This window comes from Eublepharis macularius, chromosome 6, assembly GCF_028583425.1.
Source record: "Eublepharis macularius isolate TG4126 chromosome 6, MPM_Emac_v1.0, whole genome shotgun sequence".
NCBI classification, from domain to species: domain Eukaryota; kingdom Metazoa; phylum Chordata; class Lepidosauria; order Squamata; family Eublepharidae; genus Eublepharis; species Eublepharis macularius.
In genome coordinates this window covers 60,090,539-60,102,897 of record NC_072795.1, presented here as the reverse complement: position 1 = coordinate 60,102,897, position 12,359 = coordinate 60,090,539, and the positions used below count along the sequence as shown (strand labels likewise).

Sequence of the window (12,359 nt, the reverse complement as noted above, 5' to 3'; positions counted from 1 at the left end):
AATGCTGCCAGCTTTACTCCAGGAATCCAGACATCTCCATTTTCAAAACAGTTGTGTGCTGTCTGGCTTCCATTTTTTTTGGCACCTTTTCTTGGAACGCACTTTCCATGGACCCAGAAAAGGCACTGAAAAAATGGTAGCCAAACAGCCCGCAACCGTTTTGAAAACAGAGACATCTAGGTTCCTGGGGGAAAGCTGCCAGTGTTCTGTGAGTGGGCCGTCCCTATAAGAGCATGTGGAAATGGCCAGAGTTTCAGCACTTTGGTGGATTTCACACTAGGAGTATTCCGCACCATTTATGAGCAGTTTTTGTGGTCGTGTCTGCTTCAAATTGGCACCAGTGAATTTCACATCTAATCAGAAGCTCTGAATTTGCATTGCACAGCCTGGCTAGACACCTGCCTGGAAGCCCCTGTTCAGTTTCAGACTTTTGGGGCATTGCAGTGCAAGTCAGCATTTTTTTTTTTAAACTTTGAGCATGTGTGGTAACGACCCTGCATTACATCTTCGGACAGACAAGCCTCTCCCCATGCCGCCCCTTCAACCAACCACCCCCACCTCACTCTTCCTGAAGTAAGGCAGGACTTGCCTCCCCAGGGGTTAGGCATGGTGGGGGAGGGATCAGACTCATACCCGCCTCTAGCTCTGCTGAGACACGCCGAGCCGGGGCTTGGCGTGTCTTCTGAGGGGCTGCGAAATGTGTGGGGACTGCACGTGCATGCACTCCAGAGAGGAGGGGCTGCAGCAGCTCTTGAACCTGCCGGCACAATTTGGCTGAGCTTAGCACGCGGGCTGCATGAAGTGGAGAGCCAGTTGAGACCCACGCCTCTCTCCCTCTCCCCCTCTCCCTCACACCAGTAATGTAACCTTAACATCCAGGCCACTCACTCCTCCTCCCCCACCTCGTGCTTTCACTCGCTGGCTTGAAAAGGTGGAGGGGGGGGATGAAAGAGTTGCCCTGCCACTCTGACAGCATTTTGAGAGATGCTCTTGAGAGAGGGAGAGAAAAGGAAATGGATCCATGCTGAGGAGAAGGGGAGGAAAACAACCCAACCCAGCTTAAAGAGTAAACAAGCAATGCTCGCATGAAACGCGCCAGGGAGCAGGGATAGCACATAAAGCGGAGAAAGGGGAATGAAGTTAAAACAACCCCCCTCCCTTTCAGGTCCCACCCAAAGGAAAAGTATATGTCAGAGTCATAAAGTAAGAGAGACTGTATGTGCAGCCAAAAAAATGGCGAAAAAGAGGAGTTCAGAGAACTGAGTTACGTGGGTGTGGTTAATTTCACACTAACCAGTCAGCAACCAGGGAAAAGAAGGGGGAGCGCTGCAAAATATTCGCACTGGCATTAATCGAGTCTGCCTTGACTGGGCAGCTGATTAAAAGTTAACATTGGGGTATATCAGCAGGGAGAAAAATCGGGGTAATGGGAGAAAAGAGTGGCACCGCATCCAATGACTAGCTTGCAAATGTGAAACCCCTGCAAACATGGGATGTGGAACAGGTACAGACACGCTTTAAAACCTGAGTGCGAAAAGTACCTTTGTCTGGTTTGGTTCAGAAAAGAAGCCAAATATCTTGACTAAGCCAGCAGGCCGAAAACAAAAACACAAATTTTTCCTTCTCCATTCTACAACCAGTGTAACATAGATTACTACGTTCCATTAATGTTTTCTGCTGGTTATCAGCGATAAAGTAGCTGTTTTTTGTATGCTCTCTCTGGACTAGAGTACAAGGATTACCTTTGATCTTAAAACCCATTTCTATTCTGAACTCTTGGGGAATGTGTGAGTATACAGCAGCCATACCAATAATTTATCCAAAGAACCAGCCCTGAAGAGTTTTAGGTCTTCTGGAGCACGTCATTCATATCTGATTCTAATTGAAGCTTTCAGAATATTTGCAAACAAAAATAAATTTAAAAATTCAAAATGTAGCACTTAAAATTTTTATTTAGTCTTTTAATTTATGATTTACAACAATGTTGTGGATTGTTTTGTTTTTTATAAAACACTTTTAGTCATTAGCCTAGCCTAACTTGAGAAAACCAGATGAATTGCAAGTGTCCAATTTTAATTCTAAAAAGTATTAAGTTGGCTGTAGACAAATATCCCCACCCACTCATATCAGTGGAGCTTACCATCTCAGCCAGAGCAGAAATCACCTTCCCCAGCGTAGTCAGTGATTTGTTGATGTTTGCCCCCTCCTGTGTGAATGAGACAATTCCAATTCCACCATCGAATTTTTAAAAAAGAAATCATTTTCACACCTCACTGTATTTTACTTGGCACAACCACCAGGATCCAATGTTACTCTTGAGTTAACTTCTATGACACATATCCCATAGTGACAAGCAGCTTTGCCCATTGTTCTCCCTCCCCAGAATGAATGAGTGCTGGTAACGTGAGCTGGCAATATATAGCTATCCAATAAGGAATTAGCAGTAGTCAATGACATAGAAAAGAATGTGATATGAGCTAGATAGGTGACAGAAAAGGAACAAATAGGGAACAATGATTACAAGGATACTTACTCCAATTGTTTGCTATATATATATATTTTAAAATCTTGTGTTATCAGATCAGGGCTCAGGGTGTCCAACTGTATATACAGCAAAGGTACGTATATAAATACCTAACTTAATTTGGGCTCTTCTCTTACCTTCAGCCTTGTGCCTTTTGCTCCTGTGGAGTCAGCCCGTTCACTGCCTGCAAGATCCACCAAACTGATTTTGCTGACCTAAAATCAAAACAAAAATTATTGCCTGTGATACCCACCACCAGGTCTATCTGGAACAAAAGAAAAAAGACACTTTGTCTGCCATTCAGACATTATAAGGTATACAATTTTTTCCAGTACATAGAAGAATCTCTACATTAGGTAAAAATAAGATAGGACACAACAATCTCAGTTTAGTCTTCACTTATCTCTGGGATGATGCACATATTAACTGTCTAGAAATACTAAACAGTTCAGCAGGAGAAACATTTTGCAAACTGAAGGGCTGAAATCCAGGATAACTCAATCCATCTCCTGCTTGGCATGACCTCAGCATGCACTGAAGATATTTAAGTGTTATAAGCTTTGAATGTCTTCGCTAGACAGAAATCCTTAGTGCATCTCTTCTCTTTGTTCCAGGCCAGACAACTAATGGCACTGAACCATTATAAAACCTGTGTCCCCCAGGTTTTATTCTTTCCATACTCTCCTCAAGGCAAGCTATAATATATGTAAAGGATAGCCTGTCAATTGATGAATAGGAAAAGTAAATAATAGCAGGTTCATCTTTTAAGCATTTTTTCAAAGCTGTGTTCACTCCCATTTCTTTTATAGTTATCATCATCCCTTCAAGCCCATTCATTCAGTTAAGCCACCACCTCTTGACTGCAGTCAGAGGAACATTATAGTTCAGAAGGTACCAAGCCAAGCTCCATCCAAACTCCTCCTGCTGCCAGTCTCTGTTAGCCTGCCCTCATTCACCTTCTCAGTAGTGATGTCAGTTTCAGCATCATGCCGTTTTTGAGTGAAGATAATATTGAAGACAGCATGAGAGCGACTGCTGGTTTCATTCATGTTGGTGGCAGCCACTGTCCTGTGGAGCAAGAATAGCAGGCAAGAACTCAGTCTATTGCCCATTGGACCTGATAGAATAATTCAATGCTATTGGAAGGCTCGTCTCTAGGATCTCAATACTTCCACTCAATTGGGAAGCCTGGTTAACAAAGGTACAAGCAGGCAACCCCTACTCTAGAGCTAACAGTACTTGGGCGCAGAAACAATCCTTTAAAATTACCATGAAAAGCAGCAAAAACATTGACAAGGTACAAAACAGACGGTACTAAAGTACTTTTTCCCAGTAGAAGAGTAAGGCTACATGTTTGACAGCTATTACGCTGTGCTTCCAATTCCACAGGTAGCAGGGAACATTAGACAAAAACCATGTACAATCATTGCAAACTAAAACCTCAAATGGAAGCCTAGATGAAAACTTATATCGAAAAGTAAAAGAAAATATGGGCCGTTTCCACACATCTTACCTGCCTGAGGAACACTGCGTGAAAGACCCGGAAGGGTTTGCGCAAAAACTCCTGGATAACAGCGTCTTCCTGGTGCAATTTCGCACGAGAAGACACTGTCTTCCAGGAGTTTCGTGCGATGTTCCGCAGGTAGGTAAGACATGTGGAAACGGCCATAGATGCTGTAAAGGAAAAATGGGTAGAAGTGAACAATATTAGGATTCCACCAAGCTGCTCAATCTTGCAAAATATTGAAGTCATGACTCCACCGGGAAACATCATTCTGAATCCAGTTACAGCTGCCTGAACAGTGGCCATTCCTTGTGTTAACTGTACTAGGCTTACTCCCTTCGAAAGGTTTCCCAAATCACCTGGATATCTCAGCACTCTACCATTTTGCCCTACATCAGCTCTTTATCACAAATAGAAATAAGACTGGTGAGATGAGCACTGAATAACAACCAAATACATGACTCCACTGGAATATAGGATATGCATTTCTTTTTTACCTAGCTTTGTTCCCAGAGTCCATCAGGTCCTGGATGTCATTGTAGGATGTGACAGCTAATTTTGATAGATCCTCGACATATGGACCAAGGAGTGGGTGCTCTCTCACCCTCAGGTTCCCTTTATTCTTGGGGTTCAGGAGGTCACGCACACGTTCACAGTATATTTCCATGTAGCTTACCTATGGGATATAATATACAGAGTATGAGAATGACACTATAAGAAATCTCAAACAAGCAGTAGCACAGGGGACAACATGTTGTGTACATACACACTCTGCAAGTCACTTTTTTAGAACACTGTAGCAGTCAAAGGACAAAAATCATGTAGGAAGACCCCACAAAAAAGAAAACCTATAAAGAAACCAAACATAATCCAGAAAAAATGAGGAGGCATAAACTCAATTGAAGTGAATGGGATGTAACCTCTTTGTCCTCAATAACTGCTGAATAAGAACTTCAACCAGGCACTCTAGTGGTCAAATGAGTGTTCCTCAAAAATTCCTGTGAAACTCAAGGAAATGTGCAAAGGGAATGGCACTAACAGCAACACTGAAAAGGACTGACAAAAGTGAGCTGTTTGGTAAACATAAGAGACACGTCATTTCTGAATATTCAGAGAAGGTGGACATGCAGAAGTTCCCTACAAGATTAATATTGACAGGAATAAAAGCAGTTCATTGAATCAATACCAGGAATGGACTGGCCGTTTAACTTACAGGGAAATTTCCTGATGGGCCACTGGTGGCCAGGAACAAGGAGAGCCAAACCCCAACAGGGAACATTTGGCTCAGCCCCTTTATCAGCAGTGGTTCTTGGCAGAGTGCCAGCTCATTAAGTGTCCCCTCCTGCACTGCTGCCAGTTTGCAGGAAGAAGCAATGGGTGAACTGATGCTCTGGCTAGTTGCGCTGCAGGGGCCACTCAGCTTGCTTCAAGGTCGTTTTTGCTTCCCTGTCTGCCCTGGGTCAATACCTGAACATACGGGTAAAGAAGCAGTCCTCTAAGACAAGTGCCTGAAGCTAGTCTATCCTAGAAGTTAGTGCCATGCTAATTCAGAGCATGTTTAATACATTTTAAGTAACTTTTTGTCTCCACAAGTAGATCTTATTTCCATGCATGTTCAATAACATCATCACAAGTTCCCTGTTGCCCCCAGAATACTAAAGATTGTGGACAAGTATCTGTTATACCTCCACTGAGTAAGACATATTGTCATTCGTTGTGTCATTGATTCGGGAGAAGAGGTCCTCACATAGCTGCAGGGAAAAAAAGGAAGAGAAGGAGTTGCATGTATTGCTAACAATAACACCATTTACTGGAAATCCACCACAAGAATCTGGCTGCCAAAGATATTTCTAACTATTCAACAATAGTGTCACTCACAACTCTTGCCACTCCACTGGGAACTGTGGCCACTGGCCAAGCATAACAATTTTAGATGGTAGCACTGCTACAAGGGTGATTGCTCCTTAAAAACAATGCTTAGCTATATATACAGAGAGAGAGAGAGCGCGCACTAAGCATATCTATATGCATTTTTCCTTACAGAGCTTTCTACCAATTGACTGAAGTTGTCTTTACTATTCCTTAACGGAAGTGTGAGCATTATTGAGGGCAATAACACATGATTCAAATGAGTGACACCAGACAATGATAGGTACACGCAATTGGAAGGTTTTGCAGGAGGTGGTTAAAGAGAGATTTCTTATTGCAGGAGCTGCCAGTTACTGTTGCTTTTGGTTCTCCTCTAGCTTCATCTCATGTGTGCATTGCTAGTCCAAATTAGCAGTGATCCGAAAAGAAACTGTTCCTTTGCATATGTAGAACAAAGATAACTGGTAATCTGATTCCTAATACTGATTACCTACAGACATGTTCATGTGGAAGCACTCTAAAAGGCAATCTCAGGACTCCATTCTACTGGACCCTGATAAAGCAGCACAAGATAGGAGAAGTATACCCCAGCACTCCCTGCAGTGTCACACAGGATAGCAGGTACAATCTTGGGCTTACATGCAGCTGTGCATGATACAAGTATTACATACCAGCAGCCTCTGTGATATTTTAAGGGAGCCTGGATTGAACATTGTTGTCAATATTAGGCCAACTTGACTTCCAGCACCCATAATTTACTGGCTGGAACAAATCCCCTTTTTAAACAGAGTTGTTAGGACACAACTTACTTCCAAATATTAATAGATAGGTGTCCGCGGGAAGAGACGCACCCCCCCCCCACCCCGGACTCAGTGTGCAGCAATGCGGAGTGTGCAGCGATGCAGAGCCAGGGGAGCAGGGAGAAGGAGCACCTGTCACCAGCCTGGCTGCTGCAGCAGTCTAATGCTCAGCGGGGCTGGGGAGAGACCCAGCAGCTGCAGAGGCCACTGCAGTGGTGTGACCCACCGAGCCAGAAGGGGGCTCGAAGGCTGCCAGTGGAGCCATAGAAGTGGCCAGGCATGCTGGGCCTGCACAGCAGCCAAGGAGTGGGGCACAAACCACAGAAACACCGGCACAGCTGGCAGAAGAGCCAGGGGCTGCCAACCTCCAAGCTGCAGGAGCTGCAACAGCTCTGGAGAGCGACACAGAAGCACCAGGAGCAACGGCAAGCCTGGAAGCACATGCCATGCCATGATGGAAGCCAAGCCACATCCACTGGTGGGGGCCAGCCAGCCCCACCACAAAGAGCAGCCAAGGAGGCATGGGGAGGGGCCAGGGGCCCGACCAAGCCCCAGGAGAGGCAGACAGCCCTGGCCATCACCAGGGAGGGGACAGGGCGGCCACAGACAGGTAAAGTCTGGGGGGAAGGGTGGGAGTCTCCCCCAGGTGGGCTATATAAGGGTGAAACACAGGGTGGCTGATGAGTAGTTGAGATTGGATGCAAGTGAGAGTGGAGGTGTCACAGAGAGTGAGTGTGACAAGGCAGAGAGAAGGGCATAAGCTAGCTGATCCACCCTGGTGAGGGGAGAGAGGGAACCAGGGTGTCACCAAGCCTCCTCCTCCCCACATTTCTGAGTCCAACCCTGTGCGAAATCCAACCTGGATTCGGGCTGGCACCCTCCCAGGCTCCGATGACCCCAAAGAGGAGCCTGACAATAGAGTTATTTGCTGCCTATGGAAACTGTTTTGAACATACTTTTAAATTGAAATAATACAGTATTTATGTAAAGTCTTATAAAACTCCTGTAATGAGGTCACTCAGTTTTGCCAAATAAGCAGACAAATTTTTCCCAGGGATCTCGAGCAGAAACTACAGATCTCACTGGCTTTCTGAACTCAGCTCCTCTTGTACACAAATGTACTAAAAATTCCACAAGCTGGTGAGAAGCTGCTTTTATGTAGCAACCTATATCAGCTAAAAGGCCTCTTTGCCATTTTGACATTTCCTGTTGGGACCAGCCTTCCTCTTCATTCCTTCCTCTTCATCAAAGTATTTTGACCATATTTGGTAAATGGTTCCTGATTTTGTACACGGTGATACTGCACCTAACTCACTACACACTAGGTGGCACCACATCCTTCCTTTCCTTTCCGCCAATGAGTCACTGATTTTCATGCCCATTTTCACCCACCAACTTCCTGTCTGTCATACAGCGATTACAGCCATGCTCCTGTTTCCCACCTCTCTTTCATCCCAAAGAATTCCTTCTTGGCTCAGCATGTATGCTGCCAATTTCTTGTCACAATTACCTGGGGGATGATGCCTTGTTGGTCTTTCTCCTGCCTGCCCATCATAGTATAGGACTTGCCAGCCCCAGTCTGGCCATAAGCAAAGATGCAGACATTATAACCTTCAAAAGCATGCTGCAGCATCTCCTCTCCAATATCCCGGTACACCTGCTTTTGAGAGGCATAGTTGATATCTTCAGGCTATTAAGAAAAAAGAAAACGGGGAACAAGGTGAGGAAGAAAGGTAATAAACAGAAGAAGAGAGAAAACAATACAACTTCTCCCTTTTCCATAGTACTACTAGAGACTATACATACATGAAGCTGCCTTATACCGAGTTCAACCACTGGAATACCAAGGTCCATATTGTCTACTCTGACTGGTAGCAGTTCTCCAGAGTCTCAAGTGGAGGTCTTTCACATCTCCTACTACCTGCTTGTTTTAGCTGGAGAACCTGGGATTGAATATGGGACCTTCTGCATAAAAAGCAGGTGCTACGTCACATCAGATCAAAATTGTCTTGCCTTCGGTATTAAGGCAACAAAAATGATGGGGTCGGAGCACCTTATCTGTGAAGACTGGGGGGCTTTTCAGTTTTGTAAATTACAATTATCATGAAACTGGAGAGTGGTTTATAAAATTATGTACCTAAAATGTATAAAATTATGAGAAAGATATATAGTTTTTTCCCTCTTCATAACAACAGAATAAGGGGTCACCCAATAAATTGATACGCAATCAAGTCAGAACAGACAAAATACTTTCCCCACACAAAACTCCATTAACTTGTAGAACTGACTGTCACAGGATTTAATGATATCTATGATTTCAAAAGGAAACAATGCATGGAAACAAGTAAGTCCATCAATAGTTATTAATCACAATGTCTACATGGAATTTACATGTTAGAGGCAGTGCTACTCTGAATACCAGTTGCTAGAGCGGGGCAAAATAGGTGCAAGCTTTGAATATTATGTCCTGCTTGTGGGTTGTCCAGGGCATCCAATAGGCCATTGTGGGAAATGCGATGCTGGACTAGACAGACTGCTGGTCTGATCTGCAAAATCCTTACATATTTCTGGAAAACTCCTGGAGAAAAATGAGCACCCAGTGAAGTCATCATGTTTATGGAAGTCCATTCCATTACTGATAATCAGCCTTGTGTTTGCTGCAGCAAATCACATACATACTTATGGGAAGTATGTTTATAATATACTTGGAAGACGTCCTGATCAAGATCCTGCTCCTTTAATGTGTAATCCTGCAGGGCAGTTAGGATTGCCACATCCCAAATGGTTCCATATTCTACATATTATACTTTACATCTTCAAAAGATGAGAGGAGATCATTATATATATATATATATATATATATATATATATATATATATATATCATTCCCAGCTATAATGCTTTAAGTATGCAGGAGGTCTCCTTTCCTATGCTGCAACTGCGTGGAGGATATTCTGATGAGGCAAGACATTGATGTGAAGCGACTCACCATACAGTGTAACTGTTTTCAGCAAAAAACTATCAAAAAGTGGCTGGCACTGGCTGCATGAATATTGATAGAAGCACATGGTCCACACAGCTGCACTATAAGCTACCACCCATTTGCATATATGAATCAGCCTGAGAAATCCTATGCATGTGCAAATATTCTGATCACGGCCAATTTTCACCAGACAGGAAGTATTCAATCAGTTCCCATCCACTTTGTAAGTTAAGGTCTAGCAATATGAAAATGGTTGGGAGGTAGCAACCCAAGGGCAGTAAATACAATTAAGGCAGTGAGAGAAGAGAGCACCTTAAGGGACAGCTATCCCCTGGCCTAGAGCTTCCCTCCTCGGTTCTGAAACAGTGACAGCATTTAATTTAATTTATTATATATAATTTAATTTAATTTATTATATTTATATTCCGCCCTCCCCGCTTAGCAGGCTCAGGGCGGATAACAAATACAAACATCACCCAACCATTAAAAACATTTAAAAGCATTAAATAATACATTAAAACATTTAAAAGCATTAAATATTACAGTTCATACTGCATAGTAGTTCATACATGCCTCTGTGTTTGCATAGGGGCGATGGAGGGGGGGGACCGCCCGGCGTCAACCATACACCTGGCGGAATAGCTCTGTCTTACAGGCCCGGCGAAATGCAAGCAAATCTTGCCGGGCCCTTGTCTCGCAAGACAGAGCATTCCACCAGGCCGGGGCCAGGACTGAAAAGGCCCTGGCCCTGGTCGACACCAGGCGGGCCTCCCTAGGGCCAGGGACACTTAAAAGATGTTTTCCACCAGAGCGGAGAGTCCTCTGGGGCTCATAAGGTGAGAGACGGTCCCTCAGATACGTCGGTCCCAATCCGCGTAGGGCTTTGTAGGTTAACACCAAAACCTTGAACCTGATTCGGTACTCCACTGGCAGCCAATGCAGCTGGCGTAGCACCGGTGTAATATGCTCCCACACCGGTGCTCCAGCAATGACCCGCGCTGCTGCATTCTGTACCAGCTGTAACCGCCGGATCAGGCCCATGGGAAGCCCAGCGTAGAGCGCGTTACAGTAATCCAACCTAGAGGTGACCATTGCTTGGACCACTGTAGTCAAGTCATGGGGAGACAAATAAGGGGCAAGCTGCCTGGCCTGCCGAAGATGATAAAAGGAAGACCTGGCAACTGCAGTGATCTGGTCCTCCACCTTCAGGGAGGAATCCAGAATCACCCCCAGGCTCCTAACTCTCGGGGCCAGTGTAAGTACTGCCCCATCAAGTGTAGGAAGCCGGGGTCCCAAAGCCATCTCCCCACGACCCACATACAGGACCTCCGTCTTCGTGGGATTCAATTTCAGCCGACTTTGTCTCAACCAACCAGCCACAGCCTCAAAAGCACGCTCCAGGGCATCAGGGGCCGATCCAGGCCGCCCGTCCAACAGCAGATAAAGCTGGGTGTCATTCGCATATTGGTGACACCCAAGCCCGAAACTCCGCACCAGCCGGGCGAGGGGGCGCATATAGATATTAAACAATAATGGAGAGAGTATCGCTCCCTGTGGCACACCACATACCAGTGGCCTACGAGATGACACTCTCTCCCCAAGCGCCACCCTCTGTCCCCGATCATGGAGAAAGGAGACCAGTCACTGCAGTGCTGTCCCCTGAATCCCCACATCTGCAAGGCGGTGGGTCAAAAGCTCATGATCAACCGTATCAAACGCTGCTGACAGATCCAGCAAAATCAGCAGTGCTGATCCGCCCTGATCCAGATGTCTGCGGAGGTCGTCTGTGAGGGCGACCAGCAATGTCTTGACCCCATGTCCCGGGTGGAAACCCAACTGGAAGGGGTCTTGTCATTTGCTGCCAATGACAAGCTGAATTACAGTATGTGATTGCATTTGGTTGGGTAACTGGAAGATGCTGAAGAAGGAAGTTGATCCAAATACTTAGAAAAGGGCGGCTTATCTATTATCAGCTGAATCACATAGGATGTTGTGTCATGGCTTGGACTAGCCTCAGTTTTCATTTTCTTCCATGTAGAATTAGTATCATAATTGAAACAATCGAGGAATTTGACTCTAACTGATATGGCTCTGAGAAGCAGCATCCTATAAAAGCTCATATACTTGACTCAACAACCTTTCCTAGATCTTACACGATGGGTAATACAAGGACCCACAAATACAGTCAGGCAAAGTCAGTAAAGCAGCTGAGTCACTTTCTCCCTGCAACTGGCCTGTGAACGGCTTAAAATTATTTCCTGTTTGAAATAATTCACTGAATAATTTCCTTGAATTATTTTTAGCCAGATATTAATTAATTAATTCCTTCATTCATTCACTCACTCATTCATTCTAGATAAAAAAAATAAAATTCAGGGCTCATCTGTTCAAAGGTGCCCCCCAAGCAAATACACCCCATTCTTATGTGCTAATGTCCACTTACAGTTGTGTGAGACCAATAGGAATAGTCAAAACTGAAACTTTTGGGTGTCTCCTTGGGCTGCTTTGGATTAATGATAGCTAGAAAGAAATAGAAAAAAAAACATTTTAAGACATCAATAAAACATTCACATAAGTCCCTTTCGGTCATTACAATCCTGGTGCTATTAACTGTGCATACGAAATGAACATGCTAACTGTGATCCTCCCAATATGTGCAATCACCATTTTTTTAAAAAA

At 44.6% G+C, this 12,359-nt stretch overlaps 1 protein-coding gene across 16 annotated transcripts in view; it reads right to left on the bottom strand.

Moving 5' to 3' along the window:
* The window catches only part of KIF1A (kinesin family member 1A), a 125,101-nt gene that overhangs the window by 81,743 nt on the left and 30,999 nt on the right, over nucleotides 1-12,359 (bottom strand). For all 16 annotated transcript variants that reach the window (XM_054982324.1, XM_054982330.1, XM_054982331.1 and 13 more), the window contains exons 2-8: nucleotides 12,124-12,200; nucleotides 8,208-8,387; nucleotides 5,714-5,779; nucleotides 4,526-4,704; nucleotides 3,481-3,592; nucleotides 2,662-2,739; nucleotides 2,141-2,206 (exon numbers count right to left, since the gene is read on the bottom strand). In XM_054982324.1, the coding sequence (XP_054838299.1) occupies nucleotides 2,141-2,206; nucleotides 2,662-2,739; nucleotides 3,481-3,592; nucleotides 4,526-4,704; nucleotides 5,714-5,779; nucleotides 8,208-8,387; nucleotides 12,124-12,200 (758 nt within the window). The remainder of the gene's footprint in view (nucleotides 1-2,140; nucleotides 2,207-2,661; nucleotides 2,740-3,480; nucleotides 3,593-4,525; nucleotides 4,705-5,713; nucleotides 5,780-8,207; nucleotides 8,388-12,123; nucleotides 12,201-12,359) is intronic.